This window comes from Tachypleus tridentatus, chromosome 5 (assembly GCF_004210375.1).
Source record: "Tachypleus tridentatus isolate NWPU-2018 chromosome 5, ASM421037v1, whole genome shotgun sequence".
Taxonomy (NCBI): domain Eukaryota; kingdom Metazoa; phylum Arthropoda; class Merostomata; order Xiphosura; family Limulidae; genus Tachypleus; species Tachypleus tridentatus.
Genome location: NC_134829.1, coordinates 50,726,024 through 50,744,750, shown reverse-complemented (window position 1 = coordinate 50,744,750; position 18,727 = coordinate 50,726,024). Strand labels below are relative to the sequence as shown.

At 34.9% G+C, this 18,727-nt stretch overlaps 1 protein-coding gene across 3 annotated transcripts in view; it reads left to right on the top strand.

Moving 5' to 3' along the window:
- Nucleotides 1-3,460: 3,460 nt before the first annotated feature.
- LOC143251153 (properdin-like) overlaps nt 3,461-18,727 on the top strand; it is a 49,581-nt gene continuing 34,314 nt past the window's right edge. For all 3 annotated transcript variants that reach the window (XR_013028522.1, XM_076502544.1, XM_076502543.1), the window contains exon 1: nt 3,461-3,708. Coding sequence is in view for 2 of the 3 variants with exons in the window: in XM_076502544.1 (XP_076358659.1) it covers nt 3,651-3,708 (58 nt within the window). In the remaining variant the exon portion in view is untranslated. The remainder of the gene's footprint in view (nt 3,709-18,727) is intronic.

Genomic DNA, 18,727 nt, shown 5'->3' with positions numbered 1-18,727 from the left:
TATCTTAGTTGGTATCAAATTATTACTTCCACCAATGAAGGTGGACAGAGGATATATTTTCACTTGTGTGTGGTGGTGTGTGTATAATTTTCAGCAAGATTTCTTGAAATTGGACAAATATTGGTATATACATTTGGACTAGGGCCAAACTGAGAAGTGATTAGTTTATGAATGGTCAAGGCCATGAATATTCATAAAATACATGTTACATGGAGATTGGTTTTTCACACTATTTTTGTGCTTGGTTAAAAAATTCTCAGATTTGATAACTTAGTGAACATACATACACTAATTTTCCTTCTTGTCCTGCTAAAAATATATTCTTTATTTTTTGAGAGCTCAGTGTATTCAAAGCTGCATGGCAGAGGCATGTGCTATGTTGAGTGTTCCCCCTGTTTTTGTTTTTGTAAGAAACTCCAAAAAATTTAATTGGCAAAAAGAATGACCCATTAGATGGCAACTTTATGTAAAGTTGCACTTGAAAACTAATTGCTTGACTCATTATGTAAATAATTGATGTACTGAAAAAGATGAATGTTTTGTCTTAACTTTCTAACCCATGTAAAATTTTCTTTTCATAAAGAAGGCAACCTTTCATGTAAGGCTTTATAAAATTGGTCATTGTATACCATAACATTAAAAACTGTGTGTAATTAGTGAGAGATAAAAAGATCTGTTTAAGTTGGAATAGTTAATGAACTATTGTCAAAAATGTAATTGTTGTTTTATAGCTACAAACAAAAATAAATATTGTTCTTTACACAGTATCAACTTAAAAAAAATTCAAGTAATACATAAAAGATAACAATGGCTTTATCATCAACAGAATAAGATAAATTCCACTTTTATTTTTCATTATCATGTCCCCCAGTGACTCAGTGTTATGTCTGCAGATTTACAACATGAAAATCCGGGTTTTGATACCTGTAGTGGGCAGAGCACAGATAGCTTATTGTGTAGTTTTGTGCTTAACTCAAAAAAACAACAACTTCATTATCATAATATCATTATTTTTTATAGGTGATAATTTATGGTGAAACATGGAACTTGATTATGATATTTTTTTACACAAATTAACACCAGGTGTTGCTTTAGTGTACATATAATGATGTATGTTTTGTGTATAAAACAACACAGGATGCAGCTTTAGTATACAGGTGATGACCCAGTTTTATCTATAAAACAACACAAAATGTATCTTTAGTAAACAGGATGATGTTGATTTTGTTTTATGTATAAAAACTTCAGTGTGTCATGGCCTCTTGTTTTTTTGTGTATGTTTAAACGACATAAATAGAATCATTGTGTTTTAGTTTCAAACTTTTTGTTCAAATAACAGTAAGTTTATCTTACTTACACAGAAAGCAGGAACAAACCACAATGTTTAAACCATTGTAACCCCAACTTAACTTTCAAACAGAAGTTAGATGACCTGGTGTTAACCTTGCTGTAGTTCTGGACCATTAGTATAAGATCAAGGTTTGATTTTTAGTTAATCTAAATTATTCTAGCCTGAAACAATTATTAATAGCTGTGTGTGTGTGTACATATGCCTACGTATTACTTTTGGAAAAATGACATTTAATGGTCTTATCTTTTTAGCTGAGCTTTTAAGTTTAATCCTGGAACAGTTCAAGTTAAAATTTGTGCTACCAAAACCTGTGGACTGAAATTCCACTGAAGATTGTTTCTTTCATTTTGCCAAAAATGTTTGTTTCTTTTTAACTACATATAGTAGCATAGCATGTCCGAAAAAAAAATGCCTATTCTTCAATTGTGTGAAATTTATTTTAGCATTAAACATTGCATAGTCTAGTATGTAACTCCATTTTTTGTATTATTTAGTTATGTCTTGTATAAATTACACTGTTCAACCTTACACTTGCATGGAATTTAAAACACTGCACAACCTGGGAGTTAGTGAGGAATTGGCATGATTAATGTCACCTCCCATCATATAATCTACTTTTTTGTGAAATACCTCATACATTAAATGTTTGGTGTGACTATGTACACTTTCAAAGTCCTATAAAAATAATTTGTCAACTGAAAATAATTTTAGTTTGAAATTGTGGTATGCAGGCATAGCATGCATTTTCTACCTTTTATTTTATTTTAGTAAGTTGTTATTTGATGTGAGTGTAGGCAGTCTTTTTATAATCTATTGTACAGAAAGTCATGGAGCTGACTTTATTCTAGCTGTCTGTTTTTTTTTACTATTTTCAATGTGTTTACAAGGGTGGAAGGCAGTTGACTCATTCCATGACCACATCACAAGTATAAAATTAGTTGGTTTTAAAGTTAAATTTAATTGTTGGCTTGAGGGTAAGTCCAAACCAGAATGAGAAAGAAAAAAAATGTAGTATGTAAGCATACCCTACATTTTATTCTACTATGTAGTATGTAAGCATACCCATTTTATTCACTATTTATGTAGGCATCTACTATGTAGTATGTAAGCATACCCTACATTTTATTCTACTATGTAGTATGTAAGCATACCCTACATTTTATTCTACTATGTAGTATGTAAGCATACCCTACATTTTATTCTACTATGTAGTATGTAAGCATACCCTACATTTTATTCTACTATGTAGTATGTAAGCATACCCTACATTTTATTCTACTATGTATGTATGTAAGCATACCCTACATTTTATTCTACTATGTAGTGTAGTATGTAAGCATACCCTACATTTTATTCTACTATGTAGTATGTAAGCATACCTATGTAGTATGTAAGCATACCCTACATTTTATTCTACTATGTAGTATGTAAGCATACCCTACATTTTATTCTACTATGTAGTATGTAAGCATACCCTACATTTTATTCTACTATGTAGTATGTAAGCATACCCTACATTTTATTCTACTTTCTTATTTTAATTTGGAAATGTTTCACAACTTTTTTGTTTATTCTGAATCCATGTAGGTTTTGCATAATGTGTTCCAGAAAATCACTCAGTTCTTTCTAGCTGCCTTCCTATTCTTTTAAGATAATACCTGTTCTGATCACAGGAAGTATTGCTGTTTTTGTTGGGTTTTTTAAGTTCTAAAACTACCATAATGCATTAAATTAACATACGAAGAAGTAGCATATTTTGAACATAAAAATATTGATTTTAGAAAAAGCACCAATTTCGTTATTTATCCAGCTTTCTTTTCTTAACTACTTGTTCATAAAATAATTTTTAAAATGTGAAAATGTCTATATTTTGTACTATTGTTATTCATGGTAAGTTGAAAACTGCTTGTATTTAATTTCATTCAGTATCATTACAAACAATTTTAATTTGTAGTTTTAATTATACAGTTTGATATCATTGCTTGATGCATTCTTATGATTTTTGTCTAGTTACTTCCTTCATTCTCTTTTATTTTACAGGTTTATTGTTCTAGGAATTTTCTGCTTTTTTCCGGTGTTATTTCAAATGTGTTTAGTCAGTAAAAAAGATTAGCTCAATGTATCTAGTTTGTGTAATTGATTCAGACTTCCCCTCCATCTTCCACTACTTCCTCTATACATTTCCTGTCAACAACAATTGTACAACTAATCTACATGTACTTCATTAAAAAAAAAAAAAATGTATGTTTAAGATTCTGGTGCACTCATTCATTATGTACTAAACTTTCATGTCAGTAAGATGAGTCTTGTAATCTGGATGTTTATCTTTACTGTCACCCTGCCAACAGCATTGTCAGGTAATAATAATGTTTTATAAAACTTATAAATTTCATTAATTATTTGCTGATCAAAGATTATCAGAGCTTTTCATAACTATAGGTTTTGATATTTGGTAATGAAATCAGAAAAAAAAAGTAAATATTTTAAGAAATTCTAGCATTTCTGTATATTAATATTACAATTGTTTAAACTGAGGTTAAATGAAATACAGTCAGGTGTTTTTTCTTATTAATGTGAGACATTTCTTGTTTTTTGATAAGTTAATTGAAAAAAATTTAACAGATGTGTTATAAAGGTGTTGCTATCAACCTTTGTAAATGTGACTTTATTTAGTAGTATCTTGAAGAAAGTTAATACCAGAAAATGGAATAATATTACTGGAATTTCAAATGGATTATTTTGGATTTGTATATATTTGCTTCAAACTGAATTATTATTTACTGAGCATTTAATTGGATTCACTGATGTTGATCTTACCAGGATTTCAACAGGATTCATTTTGATGTTAATTTGGACCCCAACTGAATTCACATGTATCAGGTTTTTAAATGGATCCTTTAGGAAGAACATGTACAACTAAATTCTCTTTTTAATCTGGCTTTCATGTAGATTCCATTAAAATGATGTATGTTGGTCTGTCTTCTTAGGTTGAAAGAGACTGGATGTTGAATGGATTCCATTTGGTCAATACATGCTAGGCCTTCATCTAGATTTAATTGGACCAATGAGGCACTGGAAATGAACAGTACTTCCAGTGAGATTGTCTTGGATTAATAGATACTGTACTTTGAACTAGATTTTCGGATGATGAAATATACAGGTCTTTCAGTGAAACTGATATGATCTGTGCTTTCAACTGCATATTCTTGGAATGGTATGTAATGGTTTTTCAAGTGGAACAATCTCTTGAGCTAATATGCTCTGAAGTTTGAAATATATTTTTCAAAATATACTGGACTTTCAACTTTTAACTGGATCCCCTTGGATTGGTTTGTACTTGGCTTTCAGCTGATAAATTTTTGTTAATGGTTATCTGTTAGGATTCATAGAAAGCTCTCAGTTAATGGAAATAAAACTTGAGGAATCAGTGGAAGAGTAAAAATAAGTAAATATTAACATTTCATGTTTTCATAATTAGTAAAATAACCAACTGAGGTTCAGGTTCTTCTTGGCTCATTTGCATCAAAACTATCACTATTTCAATTATGTCAGCTATGTAACTCAGTTTTTATACATTACAGAACTGAACATGATTTCTAAGATTTTTCTGCCTACAGTTTCTGGTCCTTTAAATTCCCCTAATTGACTTTACCCATTCATTTAAAATTTAGACTACACAACATTACCAAGACACTGTCATTCTTCTATCAGAGCAACTCACTAGCGTATGCCAGACTTTATCAGTAGTATCAATTTTTGCAGTGTATTAGGCCTAACTTGTTTTTAATCGTGAAAAACAATGTAATAATGACACCTATAAGTCAAACCTCTAACATATAATTATAAGAAATTACCAGAAAGTACGTACGTCTTAAGAGTAACAATATGATGTAATTCTTCATACCATAACAGTTAGTATATGTTAAAATTATGAGTCACTTTTTTGTCCCCATTTAGCTGGTTAAAGAAGGTAATAAATGAAGGCTCGATAAATTCAAATTTGTTAAAAACTGATATTTTATGTTGCTCTTAAACAGGTTTACATGATGCAATATTTTGTTACCTTAATTTCAAATTGGTTATATAGAAATAAGACTAATTTTCTCCTATATTCTAACATAACTATATAGAATTTCCATTAACAGACAGGGGATAGAGTTAGTAGCAAAGTCAGTTGATATGTTGAGTTGTGTGAATTTGGGATACATTTCTGACAACATCAGTGTAATTCACCAGCTGAATATTTTAACTGGCTAAGGAGGTGAACCAGAGATTAAATATTGTTCTTTAAGCCTTGTCCAAGTAATTTGTAGTTAATACCTTTTGGTAAAACATGTATACTGCTCTTTATGTATGTTACATACTAGTTTTATATTTTGATGGTAATAAGTTAAAGTTTGAACTACAGAAATGTGTTAAACTGTTCATGTATATTTAGTATAAAGTACAAACTACCTTTATCTACATTAGTAATCTTTTAATTCATATATGTAGGTCTGAAATAAATCCAAAAGTCCAAATTAATAAAATAAAACATCTTACATCTTCATGAAGAAAGAACAAGATAATTTTAATTCAAACTTCAGTCTAATGATACCAATAACTATAAACCTTTGACTGTTTGGCTAGAACAAAGATCAAAATGATAAATAATAATGGAGTACAGAGCTTGTTTTTACCAAGTGGTTTTGTGTTTGGTAAAAATAAACTTACTATTTGTTGAAAAATAAACTTACTATTTGTTGAAAGATAAATCTTTCATTTTGAGATTCAAAACTGTCAAGTTAAATAACAATCCAATGTGAAATTTCTTGTTGTTAGTGAATGGATTTGAACGTTGTCAAGTAAACATCACATCATTCAGAAACTTCATAACTTAGTTTGGTTGTTAAATATGCATTTCTTGTAGTTAATTATGCATTTCTCGTAGTTAAGTATGCATTTCTCGTAGTTAAGTATGCATTTCTCGTAGTTAAACATCACATTTCTTGATGATGATAATTTTTAAATAACTAACTTCCTAGATTTCACTGAATATGTGTTTGTTTTCTCATATAGCAAAGCCACATCAGGCTGTGTGCTGAGTCTGCTGAGGGGAATTGAACCCCTGATTTTAGAATTGTAAATTTGTAGACTTACCACTGTACTACTGGGGGACTTTACTAAATGACTTTATGGTATTCAAATGTTACCAACTTTCTAATTTAATTTATAAGGGAACTTCACTCCTAACCCTGCTGCAATACCACTGTTTGCTATGTGTTGATTTCTAGAAAAAGATTGACTCAAATATTACATGACATTTCTCCATATTTCTTAGGTTCACATATTTAACAGACCCACACACAACCTATGCATCCATACTTTCTATTACAAACCTTTGCCCAAACATTCATAATCAAGGGTAGCTTGACTCTTAACTAACTCACTCACACACAAAATTTCCCACCTTTATCTGTTTCCTGGCTCTATCTTGCACACGCACAGCTTTAGCTATAAGATAAGCAGCTGAAAGAATGCACTGACTGACCCTTGTTGCTTTTACCAACCTAATGAGGCCAGGTGGTTAAGGCACTCGACTCGTAATCCAAGGGTTGTGGGTTCGAATCCCTGTCACACCAAACATGCTCACCCTTTCTGCCCATGGAAGTGTTATAATGTGATGGCCAATCCCACTATTCTTTGGGAAAAGAGTAGCCCAAGAGTTGGCAGTGGATAGTAATGACTAGCTGCCTTCCCTCTAGTCTTACACTACAAATTTAGGGATGGCTAATGCAGATATCCCTTGAGTAGCTTTGCACAAAATTCAAAACAAAAAACCTACCTAATGGAATGGCACACAACTTATCTGGTACAGAACATGAAGTTACTACAGTTATCACTAGATTACTACAGCTAGGAGAGCTATCTTATCAGAGTACATTACAAATGGACCAGATGTGCAATGTGTTCAATACAGGTTAAAACCTCAAACACATCGTAAACAGCATGTAAACAGAACTTTACAAATGCTTCATGCACAGCATTATGTAAAAAACAAACTCTAAAGAACAAGTCACCAAAGTACTTGAGCAAGTCAGTAGAGTAAAAACAAACAGCAAATTTATGGGCTTCTTTTCATAACTGTTGTAATTGAGTGGCCTTTCTAAAATACCTTAAACACCTCATAAAGAAAAACTGATGTTGCATCTCTGATAATGTTTCACAACTCACTTTTGACACTTTCATCCTTTATACTCACTGGACTTTTGACCACCAATACCATTATGACTGTGAATTAGTTTCCAATCCTATTCATCTCATTCTAAAGATCGGTACTAACACTTATGACCAACCTCTTGATCGGCTGAGCTCTTCTACAGTCAAATTATTTTCCTTTGACTCATCATAGCACTATATATCTTTTGCTGGTCAAGTTGATATTGTCCAAATGTAGCAGCAGACCAATGGCAAGAAAGTGATACTGTTAACTGGACAAAGAAACCATGCTTATCTATTTAATTCAGGCTTTCTTTGTTCACATCTACCTGGAGTTCTTCAAGTAAAGATTTATTTTAAGATAATCATATTTAACTTGACAGAAGTCATTCCAGAATGAAAGAAAACTGTGAAGCTAAGTGCAATCCAACAGAAGCAACTGTGTGGTTCTGTGTACAAGTTTATATCCTTTGTTTTCTTCTTGTTTTAGGATAAAGATTATATTCATTTTTATGTCCAGTCTTGTAATCTGCTGCACACACACACACACAGTGGGAAAACTCAATGAAGATATGAGTTTTAGAATTATCTTTCCATTTCTCCAGTGAATCTGCTGCTATTATTGAGTATAACTATCTTAAACGTGTTGGGAAATCTGTTTTTACCTGAAAATATCACACTGGACATTAGAGAAACATATTTTTCTCCTCATATGAGAAGATAATCCTTTTTGTTAATATGCTGCTGCCTCAGATCAGATGTCCCATGTTTGCAGGGGTAATTCAATTTACTGGAAGTTCATTCCAGTGTCTCAATAATTTTTTTATAGTATATGGGAGGAGATTTGGTATTATGGATCACTTTTTCTCATGGACCATTTTGAAATTGGGGACCAGAGCTGGGCTGTACTGTTTTGTTTGGTTTGGAAATCGTGGTATCCTATGGAAGATATTTAACAAAATATCCTTCAACATTGCACTGTTTTGTATTTGGTCAGTCAACTTCATCCTTATTTTTATACTTCATTTTCACTATCGTAAATCCACATCTTCAGAATTTGTGAATCATATAAGCTATTTCAGTGATGTGTGATCCACATAAGTGGTGAATTTCCTAGAATACAAGTAATGGCAGTAACAGTTGGCAGACACTACAACAAACATTTGTACAGATCCAACATTCATGAGCCACCGATATATGATTGTATATGTAATAACATATTTTATGCCTATAAAACAACACCTTAATTCCATTATATCACTGGCAACAGTATTATCAGTTTTGACTAAGATAAAGCACCACTGGAGCTCGACTTAAACACACTTTATAGACTGATAATCTTACTATTTATTTAGTAAAGTTGACCATAAAAAGTCAGTATTACAATCTATAGTTTGGGGAACTGCAAAAATATCTCCTTATCACAGACTGTGGCTTGCATTTAGCCACTGCAAGCTTCACAAGATTAGTAGATACTCCATCCATAGGGCCAAAAAACTTCCCCTGAACACGTATGACTGCATACTTTTCTAGCATCAGTTTCAAACCTTTATTCCTCACTGAAACACTGTCATGATTGATGACTAATATCGATTTTTTTTTTTATTTTGTGTAGGTGTTCTTGATGTAACTAAACCAAATTTTGAAAGGCTGTAAACATATACTGGTCCTTTTACTCAGCATATGAGACAGCTAAGAAATCATATCACTTTTGTTTTATGTTAGTTCTCACATGGAAAGGAATGAGTCAGCCTCAAGATATGTGTTCTTTTATAGCAGAGCCCCACTGAACTATCCACTGTGTCCACCAAGGGGAACTGAATCCCTAATTGTAGTGGTGTCAGTCCACAAACTTACTGTTTTCTTGTCAGAAGACTCTATTTTAAGGAGTGCTACAGATGCTTTTACAAATTAGTACAAGTTGATGCTTTTTTTTTTTTCCCCCACATAAACTTTGTGTAATAATTGAGAACATATGCAGCATTGGATTCCAGAATAACACATGCTGTTTAGATTTTGTTTTTTACCTTTTAACAGTTTGTTTGAGTCCTGTGAAGAAATCTTAGAAAATTTTTGTTTTCACCTCAGTAACCAGTATAGTAAACCTGTGAATGAGAAACAGATCTCTTTGGTGGTTTCAAAAACTTTAAAGTGTAAAATAGAGATTTGGTTGCTCATGTTTTAATTGTTTTGTAGTTAGAGGTGTTGTATTTCCTATACATGCTGATGTAGTCTACCATTTTTAGGATCTCACTTTTTAAATATAGAGATACAGTTTGACTATTTCAAAAGCTTTGAAAAAAAGCTCTTGCAGCAGGTTTGATTATTGGTCAGGAACCACAACCTTTGTTCTCGAGTGGCTAGAAAAAAACAACAACTTAATCTGATATTCATTTCCTAATTTATTATATGGTTCAGTTGTAATATTTGTATATTATATATTATCATTTAGTTCAGTTTGGGGTATTTTTTTTCTGAGCCAAAGTTTAATTCAAACAAGTAAAGCAACATCAGAATCATACTCAGAGGTACATATTAAACTAACAGAAATGTTTTTTCACTTATGGGTAAGAAATTTTACAACATTGTTTCTTTTACTTACACACTACCCTGTAATTTTAGTATAATTCACATTAACAACTAACTGTACATTGCTGACTCATTGATTTTAACTGTTTAAACAGTTTATGACTTGTGTAACAGTTGTTTTCTTTTAATTATATTCTTTGAAATCATTATCATGAACTAGTAACTTGAAAAGGCTTAAGAACTCCATCTTATTGAGTATTTTTTTAAACATTAACATTTTCTCCATGTAATATAATGCTCTCCTTAACCAAAACAGAAATCTCTTCTCAGCAGGCACATCAACATTAAAATTATGGTGAACTACAGTTGGATTTGAAAGTTGAAATGATGTTGAAGTTACAATACTGAAATGACTGTATAATTTCCTTAAGAAAGTGGGAAAATAATTGTTTAGAACATTATATCCCATTTGAGTTATATATACATCTTTCCCTTTTGCTACAGAATAATCAACCATCCAGGCAATGATTATAAATATTAATTATATATATATATATATATAACCTATCTTTGGTTGAAAATAGGAAAAATATCAATGTTAAAAGAACATTGGTCAGTATCAAAAAATCTACTATATTTCAATGTTGAAACAACACTGTGTGCCTGCTGGGTTTCTAGTTACTTTGGTGAAGTAACAATTATGAGTGTTTATTTGAAACCATGTAAAAGCAGATTGACTCAAAGCTTCCAACTCTACCCTTGTCAATGTGTATGACACCAGCCTTTGATAATTTCACCATTAGACGAATGGTGGGAATTCCCATAAGCACTACCAGTATAACATTAAACTATAGAAGATGAACACATCCTTCATGCATGGTAATTCCCATAAGCACTAGCAGTATAACATTAAACTATAGAAGGTGAACACATCCTTCATGCATGGTAATTCCCATAAGCACTAGCAGTATAACATTAAACTATAGAAGATGAACACATCCTTCATGCATGGTAATTCCCATAAGCACTACCAGTATAACATTAAACTATAGAAGGTGAACACATCCTTCATGCATGGTAATTCCCATAAGCACTACCAGTATAACATTAAACTATAGAAGATGAACACATCCTTCATGCATGGTAATTCCCATAAGCACTACCAGTATAACATTAAACTATAGAAGGTGAACACATCCTTCATGCATGGTAATTCCCATAAGCACTACCAGTATAACATTAAACTATAGAAGATGAACACATCCTTCATGCATGGTAATTCCCATAAGCACTACCAGTATAACATTAAACTATAGAAGGTGAACACATCCTTCATGCATGGTAATTCCCATAAGCACTAGCAGTATAACATTAAACTATAGAAGATGAACACATCCTTCATGCATGGTAATTCCCATAAGCACTAGCAGTATAACATTAAACTATAGAAGATGAACACATCCTTCATGCATGGTAATTCCCATAAGCACTACCAGTATAACATTAAACTATAGAAGGTGAACACATCCTTCATGCATGGTAATTCCCATAAGCACTACCAGTATAACATTAAACTATAGAAGATGAACACATCCTTCATGCATGGTAATTCCCATAAGCACTACCAGTATAACATTAAACTATAGAAGATGAACACATCCTTCATGCATGGTAATTCCATAAGCACTAGCAGTATAACATTAAACTATAGAAGATGAACACATCCTTCATGCATGGTAATTCCCATAAGCACTAGCAGTATAACATTAAACTATAGAAGATGAACACATCCTTCATGCATGGTAATTCCCATAAGCACTAGTAGTATAACATTAAACTATAGAAGGTGAACACATCCTTCATGCATGGTAATTCCCATAAGCACTACCAGTATAACATTAAACTATAGAAGATGAACACATCCTTCATGCATGGTAATTCCCATAAGCACTACCAGTATAACATTAAACTATAGAACGTGAACTTCATGCATGGTAATTCCCATAAGCACTAGCAGTATGACATTAAACTATAGAAGGTGAACACATCCTTCATGCATGGTAATTCCCATAAGCACTAGCAGTATAACATTAAACTATAAAATGTGAACTTCATGCATGGTAATTCCCATAAGCACTAGCAGTATAACATTAAACTATAGAAGGTGAACACATCCTTCATGCATGGTAATTCCCATAAGCACTAGCAGTATAACATTAAACTATAGAACGTGAACTTCATGCATGGTAATTCCCATAAGCACTAGCAGTATAACATTAAACTATAGAAGGTGAACACATCCTTCATGCATGGTAATTCCCATAAGCACTAGCAGTATAACATTAAACTATAGAAGATGAACACATCCTTCATGCATGGTAATTCCATAAGCACTAGCAGTATAACATTAAACTATAGAAGATGAACACATCCTTCATGCATGGTAATTCCATAAGGACTAGCAGTATAACATTAAACTATAGAAGATGAACACATCCTTCATGCATGGTAATTCCCATAAGCACTAGCAGTATAACATTAAACTATAGAACGTGAACTTCATGTATGGTAATTCCCATAAGCACTAGCAGTATAACATTAAACTATAGAAGGTGAACACATCCTTCATGCATGGTAATTCCCATAAGCACTAGCAGTATAACATTAAACTATAGAAGATGAACACATCCTTCATGCATGGTAATTCCCATAAGCACTACCAGTATAACATTAAACTATAGAAGATGAACACATCCTTCATGCATGGTAATTCCCATAAGCACTACCAGTATAACATTAAACTATAGAAGATGAACACATCCTTCATGCATGGTAATTCCCATAAGCACTACCAGTATAACATTAAACTATAGAAAATGAACACATCCTTCATGCATGGTAATTCCCATAAGCACTACCAGTATAACATTAAACTATAGAAGATGAACACATCCTTCATGCATGGTAATTCCCATAAGCACTACCAGTATAACATTAAACTATAGAAGATGAACACATCCTTCATGCATGGTAATTCCCATAAGCACTACCAGTATAACATTAAACTATAGAAGATTAACACATCCTTCATGCATGGTAATTCTCATAAGCACTACCAGTATAACATTAAACTATAGAAGGTGAACACATCCTTCATGCATGGTAATTCCCATAAGCACTAGCAGTATAACATTAAACTATAGAAGGTGAACACATCCTTCATGCATGGTAATTCCCATAAGCACTAGCAGTATAACATTAAACTATAGAAGGTGAACACATCCTTCATGCATGGTAATTCCCATAAGGACTAGCAGTATAACATTAAACTATAGAAGATGAACACATCCTTCATGCATGGTAATTCCCATAAGCACTACCAGTATAACATTAAACTATAGAAGATGAACACATCCTTCCTGCATGGTAATTCCCATAAGGACTAGCAGTATAACATTAAACTATAGAAGATGAACACATCCTTCATGCATGGTAATTCCCATAAGCACTAGCAGTATAACATTAAACTATAGAAGATGAACACATCCTTCCTGCATGGTAATTCCCACAAGTACTAGCAGTATAACATTGGCTCATTCTTTCCCTGGTTCTGCTTATTTTCAGACGTTTTTGTTTTCTTATAAGATTTATCAGAATTTTTGTGTTTATTGTTTCAATTTTTCTTACTATTAGGTGTCTAATTTTCTTTCTAATTAATAACAAAATAAAAAAATCATTCATGTGTTTTTAAAAAAATGAACCACTTCAACATCAATTTCGTGAATTAACTGGATTATGTTTACACATTTCCATGTTTTTGATGGCTCCTTAAGCCTTTTAACAACTCTTTCATAAGAGTTGTCCAATACTGTAATGGTGACAAGGACATTGACAGTCAGTGAAATGACTTATTGGTTCCATTCTGATATCATATCCAGGATCCCCAATGTTCTCTTTCTGTTATGTTAACCAAATCTGCCCCATCTTGAGTTTCACCATTGTTGTTTCCTTGTCTACTTTTACTACTTGTTCCTATTTCCTGACATGAATCATGTTGTCTTGTTTGAATCCTTTGTTGTTTGGATTCTAGAGGTTCGTGTTCTCTTTCTCCAGTAATTTGTTCACAGAAAAATATATTCACCTGAAACTTTTCTTACAGTTTAAAAATCTCTTTTCCTTCCTTTCTATTTCTCTTCATCTGGTCATCATTATCTTTTACTCAACCATTTTGTTTCTTGTAATACTTCACCTTCATTTACAGACTTCATATCACAACCATATTAGCTTTGCTTAAACAACTTGTATGCACCTATTCGTGAGTTTGTCTACTTTATCTTTGTTTCTAAGGTGTGCTTTGTCAGGTTGCCTGACTTTTGAGTCCTTCAGTTATCTCTCAGGACCTCTCTCTGGTACCTTTTTTTGTTATGTTTTTTTTTATATATTTCTTATACATTGGCACTTGAACTAATGAAAATATTGGTCATCTCTCCTTACTCTGGTTTCTTGCCCTTGGCCCCTCAGTGTGGATTCCTGTACGTGGTGAGGGGACCATCCAGAGAATGTTCTGTTCTTTCATTTTACCTCCTCTGTGATCCAAACATCCACCCACGTGTTTGCCGTGCATGGCGACCCGTGAAGGGGAGGAGAGGATCCTGGTGGTTGAGGGGTCCAACCCTAACACACCACTTTGGCCTTGAATTCCTGTAGACGGGTGGCCTTTGGGTCAATCGGCTGGTCCACTTGAGCTAGAGTCAACCAAGTACCAGTGTTGGAAGTTCTCAACGGGTGTTGTGGACATTTTGTCTGATGCTGGTGTTTGGGTATAGTGCTCACGAAACCCTGGCATTGCTGCAATGTCCTTGAATGACATTATAGTGCGTCCCCTCCTAGGGCTCCATGGTGGGTGGGGTCAGTGGGTATCGAAATTTTCCTTTTTTCTTATGGATCCTCCAATAAAAAATTTAAATAAAATAGTGAAAAAACAGTCAATAGGTAAACGACCACATCTTGAAGACTCTGAGCAGCAATCTTCAACATCTGTAACACCTATACCACATTTTCTTATATTACATTCTCTTTCAGAAAAACCTTTAGGGCAAATGTCCCCCTTTTTTATTCAGAAGGGACTAGAGGGACTTGCTGGCTCTCCAAAGTCAGTAAAGAAGCTTCGATCTGGGGACATATTGGTTGAAACATCCACATCCCAACACATTGAACTCCTCTTGAATTCAAAAGCAATTGGGGATGTACCTATTGAGGTTACCCCTTATGCTACCTTGAATTCATCACAAGGAGTTATTGTTGAGAGGGATTTGAAGAACATCCCCGAGTCAGAGATTCTCGCTGGTCTCTCCATTCAAGGAGTTTCTGCAGTGAGGCGCATCTCCACTCGCAAAGACGAAGTTACATTGCTGACAAATATCCTTGTTTTTACATTTACATCACCATGTGCACCTGCCACCATCAAGGCAGGATATCTAATTTGCAGGGTACGGCCATAAATTCCAAAACCCTCTCTGATGTTTCCAATGTCAGAGGTTCAGCCACTTGAAGACATCATGTTGTGGTTCCTTGACATGTGCTTGTTGTGATGGCAAGGGCCACGATGCCTATGAGTGTCACACAGACCCACATTGTATCAACTGCAATGGTTCCCACTCTTCCTACTTTCGTTCTTGCCCAAAATGGTTGGAGGAAAAAGAGGTGCAGCGTTTGAAAATGACCCATAACATCAGTTATACTGAGGCTTGAAAATTGCTGTCTGCCACTCCATCTCAGACATATGCTGCTGCACTTTGTTCCACAACTACAGTGGGTGTGCAGACAGATCTCTCTGTACCTCCAAGAGAATCATTTTCAAAACAAATGGAAAGCCTTTTGACCTCCCTGGTTAAATAGGTTGATGAATTGACTTCTACCCATCTCTGTTCCTCCCATACAGTCCAACAAATATAAAGATCCACATCCTTTTGTTTCCATTACAGGCATTTCTTCTGATACATCTTTTTCTCCAACCCCATGATGCAAAACAATCATTTGTTCACATCCTCAGTCACTGGAATCCCCTTCCAACAACAAAGACCTGTCCAATTGACCCAGGGCAGGATCCATGGAGGTCAATAGACCTCCTCCGAATAAGGACTCCAACCCCACGATGCGAAACAATCATTCGTTCACATCCTCAGTAAGGACAGTAAGGACCCAGGGCAGGATCCATGGAGATCAATAGACCTCCTCGTAAGGACAGTAAGGAAAAAAGACGTGGACGTAAACAGAAGGGTTCTCCAGCCACTTCGCCTACCCATCATTAAAATTGATACAATGGAACTGTTGAGGTTTACGTTCTAATCTGGATGATATCAAAACACTGATTGCTTCCGACCATCCTGTATGTCTTTCCTTACAGGAAACATATCTGAAATCTGCTGATACAGTCACATTTAGCAGTTTTCTTTGTACAGAAATGACAAGCTGTGTGATGGACAAGTGCATGGAGGGGTGATACTGTTGATTGATCATCATGTGCCCACCCTGTCTTTGCCACTCAACACACTCTTGGAGGCTGTATCCATCCATGTTTCCTTGGGTCATGCCATCACTGTTTGTTCACTCTACCTGTCCCTGGAGAGACATATGATCAATCAGACCTTGATGCTCTCGTTGAACAGTTGCCATCTCCATTTCTAATCCTGGGGAACTTTAATGGACATCATCCCCTCTGGGGAAGTGCTGATATTAATAGGAGAGGTCACTCTGTAGAATATATGCTCTCTGATTACAACCTTTCTCTTCTCAGTACTGGTTCTTCTACATATTTTCAGGCACTGAGTCAGTCCTTTACTGCCATTGATCTCTCAATTTGCTCCTCTTTACTATTATCCTATTTTTCATAGAGGGTTGACAATAATCCACTAGGCAGTGATCATTTTCCTATACTTTTGAGAGAGACTGGCCATGGTCGATGCCACCCTACCCATGTGCCCCAGTGGAAGCTGCATCAAGCAGACTGGTCCACTTTCACTGCTCTCGCAGAACTTGATCCTGCCATCCAGCCATCAATAGAATCAGCAGTAACTGACTGTATTATACAAGCAGGTATTCCTAAAATCTGGACATGCTATTGGAGAAGGTCAAAACGGGCCTGGGGCGCTTCCAAGGTGCTAGGAGGGTAAGGCGAAGCAATCTTGGATTAAGTTCACAACTAGAATATCTTCTACCACCAGTTCCAAGATCATATGGGACAGGATTTGAAAGGTCAATGGGCACTACAATTCTGTCCCCCTCTCTATCTCACTCTCTGATGGCCAAGAGGTAGCTGATGTCCAGAGCATCGCTGATACTTCAGGTGAAAGCTTTTGCCAGGTATCTAGCACTTCTGCTTGTTTCTCCACCTTCTTGGCCATCAAGACTCGGGCAGAGCATTCACCTCCTTCCTTTTGTAGTGACTGTCTTTTTTACTATAATCGTCCCTTTACACTGGTGGAACTGAAAATGGCCCTTCATCAGTCTGGCAGTACATCTGTTGGACCTGATGATATACACTATGACATGCTGCGCTATCTCTCTCCTGCTTCTCTTGATATTCTTCTAATTGTCTTTAACCAGATCTGGCAGGAGAATGTTTTTCTTGATGCCTGGCACCAGGCTATTATCATACCTTTCTCTAAACCTGGGAAAGATCCCAAGATTCCTTCACACTACTGTCCAATTGCTTTGATGAGCTGTCTCTGTAAGACCTTTGAGAGGATGGTTAATGCTCGTCTTGTTTGGTTCCTCCAATCAAACAACCTCCTCTCACCCACCCAATGTTGGTTCCAACAACAGCATTCCACCATAGACCACCTGATTCGACTTGAAACGTCAATCAGAGAAGCCTTTCTCAAATGCCAACATCTTGTTTCAATATTATTTGACATTGAAAAGACTTATGACACAACATGGAGGTATGGCATTTTGCGAAACCTCCATATGTATGGGTTACGTGGCATTTACCCATGTTTATTAAAATTTTTTTAATGGACAGGAGATTCCAAGTTCCTGTGGGTTCGACACTTTCCCGTTCTTTTGTACAGGAACTTGGGGTCTCTCAGGGCTGTGTGTTGAGTGTCACACTTTTCAGTATAAAGATAAATGCCATCACTGAACAACTCCCTCTTATTGTTGCAAACGGGCTCTATGTTGATGACTTTCACATCTCTTGTCAGTCGTCGAACATGAGATATGTTGAGCGGCAACTACAAACTGCCCAAAATCGTGTACTGAAGTGGACTATGGGGAACGGCTGTAATTTTCTCTCTCTAAAACTGTTTGCATGGACTTTTGCCACCAATGGGGTATCCACTCTGATCCTGAACTCGGTATTGGTGAAGTTTCACTGCCAGTGGTCCCTGAGACCAAGTTCTTAGGGCTTTTACCATAAGCTGATCTTTATACCACACTTAAAGCAATTACGGGTCAAATGTGCAAGAGCGCTGAACATCCTCCGTGTTCTCACTACTGCCAGTTGGGTAGCGAATCGATATAAAGATATATTGTGCTCTTATTTGTTCAAAACTCGACTATGGATCAATGGTGGACCCTCAGCCTTAAAGATGCTGGACCCCATTCATCATAAGGATTTCAACTCTGCACTGGGGCTTTCTGCACCTC